This window comes from Phyllobates terribilis, unplaced genomic scaffold (assembly GCF_046119375.1).
Source record: "Phyllobates terribilis strain yellow unplaced genomic scaffold, ASM4611937v1 Scaffold_14__1_contigs__length_39327217, whole genome shotgun sequence".
NCBI classification, from domain to species: domain Eukaryota; kingdom Metazoa; phylum Chordata; class Amphibia; order Anura; family Dendrobatidae; genus Phyllobates; species Phyllobates terribilis.
The window spans coordinates 32,222,408-32,241,588 of record NW_027362774.1 but is presented as its reverse complement, the minus strand read 5'-3'; the positions used below and the strand labels follow the sequence as shown (position 1 = coordinate 32,241,588).

Genomic DNA, 19,181 nt, shown 5'->3' with positions numbered 1-19,181 from the left:
TGTGCTGAGGTGTGTGGCGTGCGCTGATGTGTTACACGTGTGTGGCGTGCGCTGAGGTGTGTGGCGTTCGCTGATGTGTTGCACGTGTGTGGCGTGCGCTGAGGTGTGTGGCGTTCGCTGATGTGTTGCACGTGTGTGGCGTGCGCTGAGGTGTGTGGTGTGCGCTGATGTGTTACACGTGTGTGGCGTGTGCTGAGGTGTGTGGTGTGCGCTGATGTGTTGCACGTGTGTGGCGTGCGCTGATGTGTTACACGTGTGTGGCATGCGCTGATGTGGTACTTGTGTGTGGCGTGTGCTGAGGTGTGTGGCGTGCGCTGATGTGGTACACGTGTGTGGCTTGTACTGAGGTGTGTGGCGTGCGCTGATGTGTTACACGTGTGTGGCGTGCGCTGATGTGTTGCACGTGTGTGGCGTGCGCTGAGGTGTGTGGCGTGCGCTGATGTGGTACACGTGTGTGGCGTGCGCTGAGGTGTGTGGTGTGCGCTGATGTGTTACACGTGTGTGGCGTGCGCTGATGTGTTACACGTGTGTGGCGTGCGCTGATGTGTTGCACGTGTGTGGCGTGCGCTGATGTGTTACACGTGTGTGGCGTGCGCTGATGTGTTGCACGTGTGTGGCGTGTGCTGAGGTGTGTGGCGTGCGCTGATGTGGTACACGTGTGTGGCGTGCGCTGAGGTGTGTGGTGTGCGCTGATGTGTTACACGTGTGTGGCGTGCGCTGATGTGTTACACGTGTGTGGCGTGCGCTGATGTGTTACACGTGTGTGGCGTGCGCTGATGTGTTACACGTGTGTGGCGTGTGCTGAGGTGTGTGGTGTGCGCTGATGTGGTACACGTGTGTGGCGTGTGCTGAGGTGTGTGGCGTGCGCTGATGTGTTACACGTGTGTGGCGTGCGCTGATGTGTTGCACGTGTGTGGCGTGCGCTGATGTGTTACACGTGTGTGGCGTGCGCTGATGTGTTGCACGTGTGTGGCGTGTGCTGAGGTGTGTGGCGTGCGCTGATGTGGTACACGTGTGTGGCGTGCGCTGAGGTGTGTGGTGTGCGCTGATGTGTTACACGTGTGTGGCGTGCGCTGATGTGTTACACGTGTGTGGTGTGCGCTGATGTGTTGCACGTGTGTGGCTTGTGCTGAGGTGTGTGGCGTGCGCTGATGTGTTACACGTGTGTGGTGTGCGCTGATGTGTTACACGTGTGTGGTGTGCGCTGATGTGTTACACGTGTGTGGCGTGCGCTGATGTGTTACACGTGTGTGGTGTGCGCTGATGTGTTACACGTGTGTGGCGTGCGCTGAGGTGTGTGGCGTGCGCTGATGTGGTACACGTGTGTGGCTTGTGCTGAGGTGTGTGGCGTGCGCTGATGTGTTACACGTGTGTGGCGTGCGCTGATGTGTTACACGTGTGTGGCGTGCGCTGATGTGTTACACGTGTGTGGTGTGCGCTGATGTGGTACACGTGTGTGGCGTGTGCTGAGGTGTGTGGCGTGCGCTGATGTGTTACACGTGTGTGGCTTGTGCTGAGGTGTGTGGCGTGCGCTGATGTGTTGCACGTGTGTGGCGTGCGCTGATGTGTTGCACGTGTGTGGCGTGCGCTGATGTGTTGCACGTTTGTGGCGTGCGCTGAGGTGTGTGGCGTGCGCTGATGTGTTGCACGTGTGTGGCGTGCGCTGATGTGGTACACGTGTGTGGCGTGCGCTGATGTGGTACACGTGTGTGGCGTGTGCTGAGGTGTGTGGCGTGCGCTGATGTGTTGCACGTGTGTGGCGTGTGCTGAGGTGTGTGGCGTGCGCTGATGTGTTGCACGTGTGTGGCGTGCGCTGATGTGTTGCACGTGTGTGGCGTGCGCTGATGTGTTGCATGTGTGTGGCGTGCGCTGATGTGTTGCACGTGTGTGGCGTTCCGATGTGACACCCGTGTGTGGCGTGCGTTGAGGTGTGTGGCGTTCGCTGATGTGTTGCACGTGTGTGGCGTGTGCTGAGGTGTGTGGCGTGCGCTGATGTGTTACACGTGTGTGGCGTGCGCTGAGGTGTGTGGCGTTCGCTGATGTGTTGCACGTGTGTGGCGTGCGCTGAGGTGTGTGGTGTGCGCTGATGTGTTACACGTGTGTGGCGTGCGCTGATGTGTTACACGTGTGTGGCGTGCGCTGATGTGTTACACGTGTGTGGCGTGCGCTGATGTGTTACACGTGTGTGGCGTGTGCTGAGGTGTGTGGTGTGCGCTGATGTGGTACACGTGTGTGGCGTGTGCTGAGGTGTGTGGCGTGCGCTGATGTGTTACACGTGTGTGGCGTGCGCTGATGTGTTGCACGTGTGTGGCGTGCGCTGATGTGTTGCACGTGTGTGGCGTGTGCTGAGGTGTGTGGCGTGCGCTGATGTGGTACACGTGTGTGGCGTGCGCTGAGGTGTGTGGTGTGCGCTGATGTGTTACACGTGTGTGGCGTGCGCTGATGTGTTACACGTGTGTGGTGTGCGCTGATGTGTTGCACGTGTGTGGCTTGTGCGGAGGTGTGTGGCGTGCGCTGATGTGTTACACGTGTGTGGCGTGCGCTGATGTGTTACACGTGTGTGGCGTGCGCTGATGTGTTACACGTGTGTGGCGTGCGCTGATGTGTTACACGTGTGTGGTGTGCGCTGATGTGTTACACGTGTGTGGCATGCGCTGATGTGTTACACGTGTGTGGCGTGCGCTGAGGTGTGTGGCGTGCGCTGATGTGGTACACGTGTGTGGCGTGCGCTGATGTGTTACACGTGTGTGGCGTGCGCTGATGTGTTACACGTGTGTGGCGTGTGCTGAGGTGTGTGGCGTGCGCTGATGTGTTACACGTGTGTGGCTTGTGCTGAGGTGTGTGGCGTGCGCTGATGTGTTACACGTGTGTGGCGTGCGCTGATGTGTTACACGTGTGTGGCGTGCGCTGATGTGTTACACGTGTGTGGTGTGCGCTGATGTGGTACACGTGTGTGGCGTGTGCTGAGGTGTGTGGCGTGCGCTGATGTGTTACACGTGTGTGGCGTGCGCTGATGTGTTGCACGTGTGTGGCGTGCGCTGATGTGTTGCACGTGTGTGGCGTGCGCTGATGTGTTGCACGTGTGTGGCGTGCGCTGAGGTGTGTGGCGTGCGCTGATGTGTTGCACGTGTGTGGCGTGCGCTGATGTGGTACACGTGTGTGGCGTGTGCTGAGGTGTGTGGCGTGCGCTGATGTGGTACACGTGTGTGGCGTGCGCTGATGTGTTGCACGTGTGTGGCGTGCGCTGATGTGTTGCACGTGTGTGGCGTGCGCTGATGTGTTGCACGTGTGTGGCGTTCCGATGTGACACCCGTGTGTGGCGTGCGTTGAGGTGTGTGGCGTTCGCTGATGTGTTGCACGTGTGTGGCGTGTGCTGAGGTGTGTGGCGTGCGCTGATGTGTTACACGTGTGTGGCGTGCGCTGAGGTGTGTGGCGTTCGCTGATGTGTTGCACGTGTGTGGCGTGCGCTGAGGTGTGTGGTGTGCGCTGATGTGTTACACGTGTGTGGCGTGTGCTGAGGTGTGTGGTGTGCGCTGATGTGTTGCACGTGTGTGACGTGCGCTGAAGTGGTACACGTGTGTGGCGTTCGCTGATGTGTTACACGTGTGTGGTGTGCGCTGATGTGGTACACGTGTGTGGCGTGTGCTGAGGTGTGTGGCGTGCGCTGATGTGTTACACGTGTGTGGCTTGTGCTGAGGTGTGTGGCGTGCGCTGATGTGTTGCACGTGTGTGGCGTGCGCTGATGTGTTGCACGTGTGTGGCGTGCGCTGATGTGTTGCACGTTTGTGGCGTGCGCTGAGGTGTGTGGCGTGCGCTGATGTGTTGCACGTGTGTGGCGTGCGCTGATGTGGTACACGTGTGTGGCGTGCGCTGATGTGGTACACGTGTGTGGCGTGTGCTGAGGTGTGTGGCGTGCGCTGATGTGTTGCACGTGTGTGGCGTGTGCTGAGGTGTGTGGCGTGCGCTGATGTGTTGCACGTGTGTGGCGTGCGCTGATGTGTTGCACGTGTGTGGCGTGCGCTGATGTGTTGCATGTGTGTGGCGTGCGCTGATGTGTTGCACGTGTGTGGCGTTCCGATGTGACACCCGTGTGTGGCGTGCGTTGAGGTGTGTGGCGTTCCGATGTGACACCCGTGTGTGGCGTGCGCTGAGGTGTGTGGCGTTCCGATGTGACACCCGTGTGTGGCGTGCGCTGAGGTGTGTGGCGTTCCGATGTGACACCCGTGTGTGGCGTGCGCTGATGTGTTGCATGTGTGTGGTGTGTGCTGAGGTGTGTGGTGTGCGCTGATGTGTTGCACGTGTGTGACGTGCGCTGATGTGTTGCACGTGTGTGGCGTGCGCTGATGTGGTACACGTGTGTGGCGTGCGCTGAGGTGTGTGGCGTGCGCTGATGTGGTACACGTGTGTGGCGTGCGCTGATGTGTTGCACGTGTGTGGCGTGTGCTGAGGTGTGTGGTGTGCGCTGATGTGTTACACGTGTGTGGCGTGCGCTGAGGTGTGTGGCGTTCGCTGATGTGTTGCACGTGTGTGGCGTGTGCTGAGGTGTGTGGTGTGCGCTGATGTGTTACACGTGTGTGGCGTGCGCTGATGTGTTACACGTGTGTGGCGTGCGCTGATGTGTTGCACGTGTGTGGTGTGCGCTGATGTGGTACACGTGTGTGGCGTTCGCTGATGTGTTGCACGTGTGTGGCGTGCGCTGATGTGGTACACGTGTGTGGCGTGTGCTGAGGTGGTACACGTGTGTGGCGTGTGCTGAGGTGTGTGGCGTTCGCTGATGTGTTGCACGTGTGTGGCGTGTGCTAATGTGGTACACGTGTGTGGCGTGCACTGATGTGTTACACGTGTGTGGTGTGTGCTGAGGTGTGTGGCGTGCGCTGATGTGTTACACGTGTGTGGCGTGCGCTGATGTGTTGCACGTGTGTGGCGTGCGCTGATGTGGTACACGTGTGTGGCGTGTGCTGAGGTGTGTGGCGTTCGCTGATGTGTTGCACGTGTGTGGCGTGTGCTAATGTGGTACACGTGTGTGGCGTGCACTGATGTGTTACACGTGTGTGGTGTGTGCTGAGGTGTGTGGTGTGCGCTGATGTGGTACACGTGTGTGGCGTGCGCTGATGTGTTACACGTGTGTGGTGTGCGCTGATGTGTTACACGTTTGTGGCGTGTGCTGAGGTGTGTGGCGTGCGCTGATGTGTTACACGTGTGTGGCGTGTGCTGATGTGGTACACGTGTGTGGCGTGTGCTGAGGTGTGTGGCGTGCGCTGATGTGTTGCACGTGTGTGGCGTGCGCTGATGTGGTACACGTGTGTGGCGTGTGCTGAGGTGGTACACGTGTGTGGCGTGTGCTGAGGTGTGTGGCGTTCGCTGATGTGTTGCACGTGTGTGGCGTGTGCTAATGTGGTACACGTGTGTGGCGTGCACTGATGTGTTACACGTGTGTGGTGTGTGCTGAGGTGTGTGGCGTGCGCTGATGTGTTACACGTGTGTGGTGTGCGCTGATGTGGTACACGTGTGTGGTGTGCGCTGATGTGGTACACGTGTGTGGCGTGCGCTGATGTGTTACACGTGTGTGGCGTGTGCTGATGTGGTACACGTGTGTGGCGTGTGCTGAGGTGTGTGGCGTGCGCTGATGTGTTACACGTTTGTGGCGTGTGCTGAGGTGTGTGGCGTGCGCTGATGTGTTACACGTGTGTGGCGTGTGCTGATGTGGTACACGTGTGTGGCGTGTGCTGAGGTGTGTGGCGTTCGCTGAGGTGTGTGGCGTTCGCTGATGTGTTGCACGTGTGTGGCGTGTGCTGATGTGGTACACGTGTGTGGCGTGTGCTGAGGTGTGTGGCGTTCGCTGATGTGTTGCACGTGTGTGGCGTGCGCTGATGTGTTGCACGTGTGTGGCGTGTGCTGAGGTGTGTGGTGTGCGCTGATGTGTTACACGTGTGTGGCGTGCGCTGAGGTGTGTGGCGTTCGCTGATGTGTTGCACGTGTGTGGCGTGTGCTGAGGTGTGTGGTGTGCGCTGATGTGTTACACGTGTGTGGCGTGCGCTGATGTGTTACACGTGTGTGGCGTGCGCTGATGTGTTGCACGTGTGTGGTGTGCGCTGATGTGGTACACGTGTGTGGCGTTCGCTGATGTGTTGCACGTGTGTGGCGTGCGCTGATGTGGTACACGTGTGTGGCGTGTGCTGAGGTGGTACACGTGTGTGGCGTGTGCTGAGGTGTGTGGCGTTCGCTGATGTGTTGCACGTGTGTGGCGTGTGCTAATGTGGTACACGTGTGTGGCGTGCACTGATGTGTTACACGTGTGTGGTGTGTGCTGAGGTGTGTGGCGTGCGCTGATGTGTTACACGTGTGTGGCGTGCGCTGATGTGTTGCACGTGTGTGGCGTGCGCTGATGTGGTACACGTGTGTGGCGTGTGCTGAGGTGTGTGGCGTTCGCTGATGTGTTGCACGTGTGTGGCGTGTGCTAATGTGGTACACGTGTGTGGCGTGCACTGATGTGTTACACGTGTGTGGTGTGTGCTGAGGTGTGTGGTGTGCGCTGATGTGGTACACGTGTGTGGCGTGCGCTGATGTGTTACACGTGTGTGGTGTGCGCTGATGTGTTACACGTTTGTGGCGTGTGCTGAGGTGTGTGGCGTGCGCTGATGTGTTACACGTGTGTGGCGTGTGCTGATGTGGTACACGTGTGTGGCGTGTGCTGAGGTGTGTGGCGTGCGCTGATGTGTTGCACGTGTGTGGCGTGCGCTGATGTGGTACACGTGTGTGGCGTGTGCTGAGGTGGTACACGTGTGTGGCGTGTGCTGAGGTGTGTGGCGTTCGCTGATGTGTTGCACGTGTGTGGCGTGTGCTAATGTGGTACACGTGTGTGGCGTGCACTGATGTGTTACACGTGTGTGGTGTGTGCTGAGGTGTGTGGCGTGCGCTGATGTGTTACACGTGTGTGGTGTGCGCTGATGTGGTACACGTGTGTGGCGTGCGCTGATGTGTTACACGTGTGTGGCGTGTGCTGATGTGGTACACGTGTGTGGCGTGTGCTGAGGTGTGTGGCGTGCGCTGATGTGTTACACGTTTGTGGCGTGTGCTGAGGTGTGTGGCGTGCGCTGATGTGTTACACGTGTGTGGCGTGTGCTGATGTGGTACACGTGTGTGGCGTGTGCTGAGGTGTGTGGCGTTCGCTGAGGTGTGTGGCGTTCGCTGATGTGTTGCACGTGTGTGGCGTGTGCTGATGTGGTACACGTGTGTGGCGTGTGCTGAGGTGTGTGGCGTTCGCTGATGTGTTGCACGTGTGTGGCGTGCGCTGATGTGGTACACGTTTGTGGCGTGTGCTGAGGTGTGTGGCGTGCGCTGATGTGTTACACGTGTGTGGCGTGCGCTGAGGTGTGTGGCGTGCACTGATGTGTTACACGTGTGTGGCGTGTGCTGAGGTGTGTGGCGTGCGCTGATGTGTTGCACGTGTGTGGCGTGCGCTGAGGTGTGTGGCGTGCACTGATGTGTTACACGTGTGTGGCGTGCGCTGAGGTGTGTTGCGTGCGCTGATGTGTTGCACGTGTGTGGCGTGCGCTGATGTGTTGCACGTGTGTGGCGTGTACTGAGGTGTGTGGCGTGCGCTGATGTGTTGCACGTGTGTGGCGTGCGCTGATGTGTTACACGTGTGTGGTGTGCGCTGAGGTGTGTGGCGTGCGCTGATGTGTTACACGTGTGTGGCGTGCGCTGAGGTGTGTTGCGTGCGCTGATGTGTTACATGTGTGTGGCGTGCGCTGAGGTGTGTTGCGTGCGCTGATGTGTTACACGTGTGTGGCGTGTGCTGAGGTGTGTGGCGTGCACTGATGTGTTACACATGTGTGGCGTGCGCTGATGTGTTACACGTGTGTGGCGTGCGCTGATGTGTTACTCGTGTGTGGCTTGTGCTGAGGTGTGTGGCGTGCGCTGATGTGTTGCACGTGTGTGGCGTGCGCTGAGGTGTGTGGCGTGCGCTGATGTGTTGCACGTGTGTGGCGTGTGCTGAGGTGTGTGGCGTGTGCTGAGGTGTGTGGCGTTCCGATGTGACACCCGTGTGTGGCATGCGCTGATGTGTTACACGTGTGTGGCGTGCGCTGATGTGGTACACGTGTGTGGCGTGCGCTGAGGTGTGTGGCGTGCGCTGATGTGGTACACGTGTGTGGCGTGCGCTGATGTGTTACATGTGTGTGGCGTGCTCTGATGTGTTACACGTGTGTGGCGTGCTCTGATGTGGTACACGTGTGTGGCGTGCGCTGATGTGTTGCACGTGTGTGGCGTGTGCTGAGGTGTGTGGCGTGTGCTGAGGTGTGTGGCGTGTGCTGAGGTGTGTGGCGTTCCGATGTGACACCCGTGTGTGGCATGCGCTGATGTGGTACACGTGTGTGGCGTGCGCTGAGGTGTGTGGCGTTCCGATGTGACACCCGTGTGTGGCGTGCGCTGATGTGGTACACGTGTGTGGCGTGCGCTGAGGTGTGTGGCGTGCGCTGATGTGGTACACGTGTGTGGCGTGCGCTGATGTGTTACACGTGTGTGGCGTGCTCTGATGTGGTACACGTGTGTGGCGTGCGCTGATGTGTTACACGTGTGTGGCGTGCGCTGAGGTGTGTGGCGTGCGCTGATGTGGTACACGTGTGTGGCGTGCGCTGATGTGTTACACGTGTGTGGCGTGCTCTGATGTGGTACACGTGTGTGGCGTGCGCTGATATGTTACACGTGTGTGGCGTGCTCTGATGTGGTACACGTGTGTGGCGTGCGCTGATGTGTTACACGTGTGTGGCGTGCGCTGAGGTGTGTGGCGTGCGCTGATGTGGTACACGTGTGTGGCGTGCGCTGATGTGTTACACGTGTGTGGCGTGCTCTGATGTGGTACACGTGTGTGGCGTGCGCTGATGTGTTACACGTGTGTGGCGTGCGCTGAGGTGTGTGGCGTGCGCTGATGTGGTACACGTGTGTGGCGTGCGCTGATGTGTTACACGTGTGTGGCGTGCGCTGATGTGGTACACGTGTGTGGCGTGCGCTGATGTGGTACACGTGTGTGGCGTGCTCTGATGTGGTACACGTGTGTGGCGTGCGCTGAGGTGTGTGGCGTTCCGATGTGACACCCGTGTGTGGTGTGCGCTGATGTGGTACACGTGTGTGGCGTGCGCTGGGGTGTTACACGTGTGTGGTGTGCGCTGATGTGTTACACGTGTGTGGCGTGCGCTGATGTGGTACACGTGTGTGGTGTGCGCTGATGTGTTACACGTTTGTGGCGTGTGCTGAGGTGTGTGGCGTGCGCTGATGTGGTACACGTGTGTGGCGTGTGCTGAGGTGTGTGGCGTGCGCTGATGTGTTACATGTGTGTGGCGTGTGCTGAGGTGTGTGGCGTGCGCTGATGTGGTACACGTGTGTGGCGTTCCGATGTGACACCCGTGTACACTGTAGGACTGTGGTCTTCCTTCTCGCGCAGGAAGGTGCTGGGCAACCCGACGCTGCAGATCCACGTGAACCTGCTGGTGGCCGTGCTGCTCCTGGACCTGAGCTTCATCCTGAGCGCCGTGCTGGGGGCTCTGCAGCAGCGCAACCTCTGTGCCGGCTCCGCAGCCGCTCTGCACCTCGCTCTGCTCTGCACTTTCTCCTGGATGTCCATTGAAGGCTTCAATCTCTACCGTCTGGTGGTGAAGGTGTTCCTGTCCTCCGCGGTCACCACCGTGCGGCTGGCCCTAGTGGGCTGGGGTGAGTCCTGGCTTGTGTCGTCCGGTCTGTGCCGGTCCAGGGGAGATGCTGAGCCTTGTTGTGTCTTTGGCAGGGGTCCCGCTCCTCATTGTGGCCATGGTAATGGTGATCGATCAGGAGAGTTATGGGGTTTATCACTTCCAGGTGGAGCGACCAGAGTCCCACAACTCCACCGCCACCATGTAAGTTCTTCCAGTGACCGTCATGGCCGACATGTCCTCGGACTCTCGCTCACATTTCTGCTCTGTCTCCTCCTAGCTGTTGGCTGACGAAGCCGATGGTCCACCACGTTCTGAACCTAAGCTTCTGTGCCGCCATCCTCCTGTTCAATGCCTGTATGATGGTGGCCATGATCCGCCGCGTCCGGAGACTGTCTGCACACACGCGGGCAGAGAAGAACCGCCATTGTGTCACCCTGCTCGGGCTGAGCTGCATGTTGGGGCTGCCGTGGGCTCTGGCCTTCTTCTCGTATGGAGCCCTGTACCTGGCGGCCCAGTATCTCTTCAGCATCCTGAACGCCCTGCAAGGTGAGGACCGATCCCCGTCCCCACAGGTCAGGCACATCTTGTGTTTGGTGTCACAATACCACGGCTGAGACCTCCCCACATGACGGAGATCACTGGTCAGACGTGTGACGGAGGTCACTGGTCAGACGTGTGACGGAGGTCACTGGTCAGACGTGTGACGGAGGTCACTGGTCAGACGTGTGACGGAGGTCACTGGTCAGACGTGTGACCGCCCCACGTGACAGAGATCACTGGTCAGAAGTGTATGACTGTTGTGGGGGTACTACTCACTCAGGTGCGTCGGGAGGCAAACAGGAAGCATATTCCTTTAAAAGTCCATGTCGGTTTATTTCGTCATAAACCTGCAAAAGCAAAAAGAAATACAAACAGCCTAGTTCAGGCAAAAACAAAGTAAAGAGTCCTTAAGTCAAAGTCTCTGGTTAGCCAGTCCTGTGGGCACACAGGCTGGGTAGCATCCAGTCCACTGGCTCAGTCGGGAGACCACAACACACAGGAGGCTTTCTCCCTCCAAACACACAGACCATGTGCCAAACAACGGCCCCCATTTTATATCTTAACCGCACACAGAGGTGAGGTATGTGGGTAGCCAGATCCGCCCATCTTTCAAACTACCCTTAACTCAGCCCCAGATGCACCAAACAGTCCTCTTAGTGCTTACTGCGCCTCTTGTGCCTGGAGAAGATGTTCTTTTACAATGGGCATCACCATCGCAATCCTCTCCTGCATCAGGGCAACGTGTTTGATTACGCTCCTGTGGGGCGTGACCTCGACTTCCCAGGTTTCCTTTGCTACATCCAGGAGACCCCACGGATGTCAGCCATACAGGAGTTCAAATGACGAGAGCCCAGTAGAGGCCTGTGGAACCTCTCGGATTAAGAACAACCGATACGGCAGGAGGCAGTCCCAGTCTATGACCTTCGTCCTTTTCTATGACCTTCCTCAGCATACTCTTCAGAGTTTTGTTGAACCTTTCCACGAGACCATCTGTCTGAGGATGGTACACTGATGTCCTCAGTTGGGAGATTTGCAGGACCTTACACAATTCCCTCATTACCTTACTCATAAAGGGTGTTCCCAGGTCGGTCAGGATCTCACTCGGTAACCCTGTCCAGGAGAAAACATGGACTAACTCGCGAGCTATACTCTTGGCGGAGGAGTTTCTCAGAGGGGTCGCCTAAGTCCATAGCAATTCTCTCGAACGGTACTTCATTGATGGGCAATGGCACGAGGGGACTTTGAAAGTGAGAGGTGGGAGCAGTTAACCGGCACGTAGGGAAGGACCTGCAATACTTCAGTATTTCCCGGTGACATCCAGGCCAATAGAACCTCCGCACGATCCGATTTTTTCCACTCCCAGATGTCCTCCCAAGACATGTGAATGGGCCATGTCCAACACCCTCCGTCTATAGGGTCTCGTCACCAATAACTGCTCCACACGCTCCTCCCTCACTTTTGTAACATGATACAACAACTCCCCGCTCATCATAAAATAGGGAAATCTTGTGTCAGACCCCCGGCTCCTGTTCAACCCCCATTTATGACCGTGACATTGTTAAAGGCTTCCCTCAGAGTTAGGTCCCTATGTTGGGCGGACCCAAAATTCTCGTTGGTCACCCCTAACTCCGGAATGTCAGACTCAGGGGACTCTACCTCCACATCCCCCACAAGGACACAGAAGGGAAACCCGTCTGACTCTGGGTGTGGTGATACCTCTTCAGAGTTAACTGGTTTCTTAACCAAGCCAGCGAACCCGTAACCCTTCCCCCACAGATCCCAGAATAAACAAAAGTCCTGGCCTATAATAATGGGGTGCAACAAGTCCTGGACGACGCCGACCTCGTTGGATTCAGTACCGTTGGCCATTTCAATGTCCAGTCTGGCAATGGGGTAGTCCTTAGCATCCCCATGAATGCACCGTACGCCAACCTTTTTCCCTGGGATCAGTTGGGGAGGTAGTGTGGCCCTCACAAGGGTTACCAGACTCCCAGAGTCCAGCAGTCCCGTTACCTACCAACTGTTCACCTTGACGGGACATGCTTGTGGCCCCTCGCTGGGTGGACAGCTCACACTGCAGGCCGGATAGGCATAGTATGAACAGCGGCTTCCTATGCTGCAGTCCATCGGCTCAAGGGTCAGGGGACAACGGGCGGCTATATGGCCTGGACCATGGCACCTCCAGCAAATTACATCACCCGTAGGGACCTTGGGCATTACCTCCCCCGCCCCTTTGGACCTTGGTCGCTCCACCCCCATTTAGGACCCCCAGTATGGAGTGGGCTGCTTTCCCAAGGAAACCCTCAACCCCCTGATATCTCTCGACATTCCACATTATCCCCTGGGGTCATCTTCTGCAAGACCCATCTTACCGCCTTCCAGACGTGGGAGTCATCATCCGGACTTGGGGCGCTTGTCCTGCCCTGGATGGTGGTTGCCAGAAGCTGCATCTGCTGCCGCTGCTCCTGCTGGTGCTGTTGGATCTGCTGTAACAACAGCCTGTTGATCTTCTGCTGGTGCTGCTGTGACTGGACTAGGTGTTTCAGCAGGTTCTCCATCTTGTCTGGCGATGCATGCTGGCTTGTAGCAGACTTCACCCAGGACACACCGTCCCCTTTGTAGCAGTCACACGTATCTGCTGGGAATGCTGCCCGCACGTCTAACACCAATTGTTAGGGTTCTACTCACTCAGGGGTGTCGGGAGCAAACAGGAGCCATGTTCCTTTAAATGTGCATGTCGGTTTATTATGTCATAAAACCGGCAAAAGCAAAAGGAAAACAAACAACCTTTAGTTCAGGCAAAAACAAAGTAAAGAGTCCTTAAGGCAAAGACTCTGGTTAGCCAGTCCTGTGGGCACACAGACTGGATAGCATCCCGTACCCTGGCTCAGTCGGGAGACCACAACACACAGGATGTGAAATAGAAAAATAGTCGGCACTCCGTAGCTGTTTGTATTCTTTCAGTGGTGCACGTGGAAAGGTAACATACCAAAGTGAGAAAAGGTCCCGGCCCTCACATGTAGTGAATCAGTCATTTATTCACATCAGCAACAAAACGTTTCAGCTCTACCAGAGCATTTGACAAAATTGACAAAAGCTCTTGTAGAGCTGAAACGTTTTGTTGCTGATGTGAATAAATGACTGATTCGCTACATGTAAGTGCCGGGACCTCTTCTCACTTTGGCACAACACACAGGAGACCTTCTCCCTCCATACACAGGAGGCCTTCTCCCTCCATACACAGGAGGCCTTCTCCCTTCATACACAGGAGGCCTTCTCCCTCCATAAACAGGAGGCCTTCTCCCTCCATACACAGGAGGCCTTCTCCCTCCATACACAGGAGGCCTTCTCCCTCCATACACAGGAGACCTTCTCCCTCCATAAACAGGAGGCCTTCTCCCTCCATACACAGGAGACCTTCTCCCTACATACACAGGAGGCCTTCTCCCTTCATACACAGGAGGCCTTCTCCCTCCATAAACAGGAGGCCTTCTCCCTCCATACACAGGAGGCCTTCTCCCTCCATACACAGGAGGCCTTCTCCCTCCATACACAGGAGGCCTTCTCCCTCCATACACAGGAGGCCTTCTCCCTCCATACACAGGAGGCCTTCTCCCTCCATACACAGGAGGCCTTCTCCCTCCATAAACAGGAGGCCTTCTCCCTCCATACACAGGAGGCCTTCTCCCTCCATACACAGGAGGCCTTCTCCCTCCATACACAGGAGGCCTTCTCCCTCCATACACAGGAGGCCTTCTCCCTCCATACACACAGACCTCCATTTTGTATCTTAACCACACCCAGAGGTGAGGTATATGGGTAGCCAGATCCGCCCATCTCTCAAACTACCCATAACCCAGACCCAGGTGCACCAAACAGTCCTCTTAGTGCTTACGTGCACTAGAGCAACACTCCGGGTTACATCACAGAGGACAGCCATCTCTGTGATACATACCTCCCATCGACTGTGTGTCCATGAGCCACCTTACACTATGGACTTGAGTTCTCACATCACGGGCACTGCACGCTGTGAGAATTCTCCTGTGCCGGAAGCAGCAGATGTGTGACTGCAAACATATGAGTAGCAGACATGCAGTCATGTGTCGCTCAGATGTGCATGAACTCGTTCCCTGCAACTGAATTGAGCGAGGCCGGACACGTCTAGTCGGAATGTGGCCGGAAGTATGCAAATCGTATACATGTGGTCACACGTCCGCTGCTCCTGGCACCGGAGAATACACACAGAGCCCAGTGCACGAGCGGTGAGGATTCACAAGTCTGTAGTCACATGGAGCGCCATAGAGCGACTGCAGACTTGTACACTAAGGCCGGACAACCCTTTTAATAGATGTCACCTTTCAAGTTCACGGTGTGCAGGATGATCAGCCTCCCGTGTCTCTGATGTCACAGCTGTGTGTGTATGTGTATATCACACACACAGTTAGGCCTTTAAATCGTTGGACGGTGACACAAGTTTTGGTATTTTAGCTATTTACTAGGACATATTCCAGGTTCAGTCCTATCACCAATTTGGGCATGAAGTGCCGACTCTCCATTTTACTCTGAGGGAATTCACATCCTGATTTGAGGACGGGTTCAGAAATTACAGCTCTGTAATATGGAGCTGCCTCTTATTAAAGGGACCAGAAGTAATTGGACAATTATCGCAGAAGCTCATTAATGGGCTCCATGGGCTTTTTCCTCGTTATTCCATAATCAATTAAGCAGGTAAAAGGTCTGGAGCTGATTCCAGGTGCGGCTATTGCATTTGGAAGCTGTTGCTGTGAACCCACAACATGTGGTCAGAGGAGCTCTCAATGGAGGAGAAACCGACTATCATTAGGCTAAAAAAAAAGGAAGAAATCCATCAGAGAGATAGCAGAAACGTTAGGAGTGGCCAAATCAACAGTTTGTACATTCTGCAAAAAAAGAGAGCGTTTTGGTGAGCTAGGGAACTCAAAAAGGCCTAGACGTGCCCAGAAGACACCAGTGGTGGATGATCGCAGAATCCTTCCCATGGTGATGAAAATCTCCTTCACAGCATTCCTCCAATTCTCCAGGAAGTCGGGGTCTCAGTATCTAAGTCCACCATAACAAGAAGATGTCATGGGAGCAAATGCAAATGCCAAGGGGTCACCACAAGGTCCAAACCATTAATCGGCCGGAAAATAGGCTGGATTAGACTTTACCAAAAAACATCTAAAGAAGCCAGCCTACGTTAGACTCACCAGTTGAGGTGGATCCTGTAAGACGATGGTCCAGGTGAGCACACGGGCATCGGTGCAGTGGACACGAACAACCGAGGGACAGAAAACCGCAGACAGGTAGGCAGGATGTAGGAAACCGCAGGTAGATGGGAAGACGGAAACTGGAGCCAGACGGGTGAAGTCCTGGAGATCACATGCAAGCAGGTGAGACGCTGGAAACCACTGGCAGGTGGGAAACGTCAAGGAGACCAGAGGCAGGCAGGCGGAAGACATCCAGGAAATCGCAGGCATACGGGAGATGTCCAGGAGACTGCAGATGGCAGCTGAGCAGATCAAGGAGTGTAGAGCAAGCCAAAGTCTAGCAACACAGAAGTCTTAATACCAAGACACAAGGGTGTGTCCTGGTGAGACTTGTATAGGGCCAATGCTCACTTAGGATCACGCTGCAAAGCCTAAAGCGGTGCATAACAGAGCCTTGTGGACTGGGTGATGGAAGCAAGGCATGGATTCGAGACAGGTGCATAACCGTACCCCCATGTCAGGGCCCCTCTCTGATGAATCTGTAATGGAAGAAGGCGGATGCTTGACATGAAACTTGCTGAGCAACTTTGGAGCATTTAAGTCCCTTTTTTGGTACGCAACATCTCTCTTCAGAGCTGAATCCTTTCCAGTCGATTAAGTAGAGAAGTTTACCGCAAACCTTCTTACAGTCCAAGATCTGTTTGATCTCCTACTCTTTTTAGCTCTTGCTGCTGCTGCAGCTAAATTACCTTGTACCTTCCAGATGTTATGGATGTCCTGATAGGCGCTATTCACCGCTGGAAGTGGACCTTTAGCCGGAATAGGCAGAGGGAGACGAGGTTCTCGGCCGAACGCTGTAACACATGGAGATCTCTTTGAAGACTCAGAACCCGGATTATTATGGGCAAATTCGGCCCAAGGAAACAGGTCAGGCCAATTATTTTGGTGGGAGTTGGAGAATATTTGCAAATACTGTTCCATGGACTGATTAAATCTTTTGGTCTGCTCATTACTTTGGGGGTGATGGGCTGAGAAGAAGTGCAGGGAAACTTTTATGTTGTGGAATGCCCTCTAGAACCTGGAAACAAATTGTATTGTCAAACACCTGATGAAGGCTCTATGAGCAGAAACGCGTTGTGTGATCCTTTTTAAAGGCACCCTTCTCCCCATGTCCCTTATGTGTATTCACGGTTTTATGATTTTTTAATAAACCTACAAATATTAATCCCTGGTGGAATATCCTCCATATGATTGCACCACATTTGGAAGATTCAACAATTTTTTGGTTACTCTTTCTTCCACTGGAGCGCCTCCAGAATCCATTTGTCTCAAACAGTCCCAGTCTATAAGAGCTCAAAGGCCATGGAACCGGAACATCACTTTGAAGAATGCTTGAGCCTGCTGTGGAACGGATGGAAGACCTGGTAGAGGCACAAAACAAGACATTTTGGAGAAAAGATCCACAAAAACACATAGTAGTGAACCCCTTGGGTGGTGAACTGGAGCAACAATACGTTCTTGTTCAATCACATGTGAAGGCTGGTCATCTGCAGCATCAGACCTGGATATGGTGTTAATCCTGCATTTTTCTCAGCTGGGCAATGGGTGAGGATGAAATTAAAGCTGAAAAAAAACAGCAACCATCTCGCTTGGCAGGGATTTAGCCTGTGAGCAGATTGAAGATTCTCCAGGTTTTTGTGATCAGTATAAATAATCATTGGAAACTTAGCTCCTTCGAGAAGATGTCGCCATTCCTCAAGGTCCATTCTAATGACCTAAGAGTTCACTGTCATTAATGGAATAGTTCCGCTCCCCTGAAGAGCATTTCCTGGAGAAGAATCCACAGGGATGATACTTGCCCTAGCGGCATTTTGAGAGTGAACTGCTCCTACACCAATAGCCGAGGCATCCACCTCATGGAAGAACGGACTGTTCACATCAGGATGGTGGAGAACAGGAGCAGGAGAGAAACAGGACTTGAGTTCCTGAAAGGCTCGACTAGCAGATTTGCCCGGTTCTGGGAATTAGCGCCCTACTTTTGAGTAGTTTTTTAATGAACTGGCGGTAATAATTAGCAAAGCCAATTAATCTTTGGAGAGCCATGTGACTGACCTGGCTGTGGCCAATCCAATCTGGTGGACACTTTTTCTGTGTCCATACGAAGACCACCAGTAGACATGATGTAGCTGAGGAATGGTAATTTTTGCCGCTCAAATAGACAGTTCTCCAACTTGGCATAAGCACAAGTTTGTCGCAGCCTCCTTAGAATGGAGCGCACATGAAGACGATGAGAGTCCAAGTCACTAGAAAAGATAAGTATGTCGTCCAGATAGACTAAGACATATTGGTACAGAAAAACACGAAAGATCTTGTTCACAAAATGATGGAATAGAGTCAGTGTATAACCCGGAAGCCATCACTAGATTTTCATAGTAACCATGGTGGGTGTTGTACACCGTCTTCCATTCATCGCCCTCTTTGATGTGGATCAAGTAATAAGCGCCACGTAGGTCTAACTTGTTGAAGACCATAGCACCCTTAATCCTGTCGAATAACTCAGATGAGGGGCATTGAACAACGGTCTTTCAGAGTGATTTTATTCAAGCCCCGATAATCTATGCATGCTCTCAGAGAGCCACGCTTCTTTTTTACGAAGAAGAAACCTCCACCAGCTGTGGAAGCTTTTCGGATAAATTCCCTCTCCAAGTTTTCTTTAATGTAGGCCAACATTGCCTTAATCTCCAGGAGAGATCGAGGATAAACTCTCCGTAAGGGTGGTTTCATGCTGGGAGGAAGTGGAGTGGTGCGGTCATATGGCCGATGAGGCAGTAGTGTCTCAGCCCTCTGCTTGGAGAAGACATCAGAGAAGTTCTGATAGGGCTCAGGTATATTAGGAACAGCAGATGCTCAACAGAGTTTCACAGGAGAGGGTTGAGACCAGAGTTTTGAGGCAACTGCGAAAATAAAATGGGCTCCACCGAATGATTTAGTCAGTCAACCAGTCAATGAAGCCTGTCGACCAGTCAGTGGAGCATGAAGCCGTAGGCACTGGAAGTCCCAAAAGTACTGGTGCATCTGAGAGTGGCAAAATTAAAAAATAAATGTCCTGTACGTTGTAGGAGTTTTACTCACTTGGGTGCGACGGGAAGAAAACAGGAGGCTTGTTCCTTTAAAAGTTCATGTGGGTTTGTTGCTTCATAAACCCAGAAGCCAAACAGAAAAGCAAACTGCCTTTAGATTAGGCAAACAAAGTAAAATATCCTTAGCAGGTCTCTGCTCAGCCAGGCCTGTGGGCACACAGGCTGGATAGCGTCCAGTATCCTGGCTCGGTCTGGAGACAACAACACACAGGAGGCCTTCTCCCTCCAAATACACAAAGCATGTGCCAAACAACAGCCTCCATTATATAGGCTGGTAACCACACCCAGAGGTGAGGTATGTGGGTAGCTAGACCCACCCAACTCTAAACTGCCCTTTACCTGGCTCCCAGTTGCACCAAGCGAACCTCTTAGTGCTTACGTGCCCTAGAGAAACACTCCGGGTTACATCACAGAGACCAGCCATCTCTGGGATCCATACCTCCCATCCACTATGCGACCATTAGCCACCTTACAACGTGTAGCACTCCGATTTTGAAGAGTTGCCTTGTCCATCTGGAATTTGATACGACCTCCTGGAATCGCTGAGCTACTAGAGGAGATTAGCTTTAGATGCATCCGTAGAG

General features: G+C 54.5%; 1 protein-coding gene across 1 annotated transcript in view; it reads left to right on the top strand.

Moving 5' to 3' along the window:
• LOC141175888 (adhesion G-protein coupled receptor G1-like) overlaps positions 1 to 19,181 on the top strand; it is an 86,492-nt gene that overhangs the window by 62,125 nt on the left and 5,186 nt on the right. Inside the window, exons 10-12 of the mRNA XM_073659868.1 lie at positions 9,443 to 9,708; positions 9,782 to 9,890; positions 9,967 to 10,235. Of these exons, the coding sequence (XP_073515969.1) occupies positions 9,443 to 9,708; positions 9,782 to 9,890; positions 9,967 to 10,235 (644 nt within the window). The remainder of the gene's footprint in view (positions 1 to 9,442; positions 9,709 to 9,781; positions 9,891 to 9,966; positions 10,236 to 19,181) is intronic.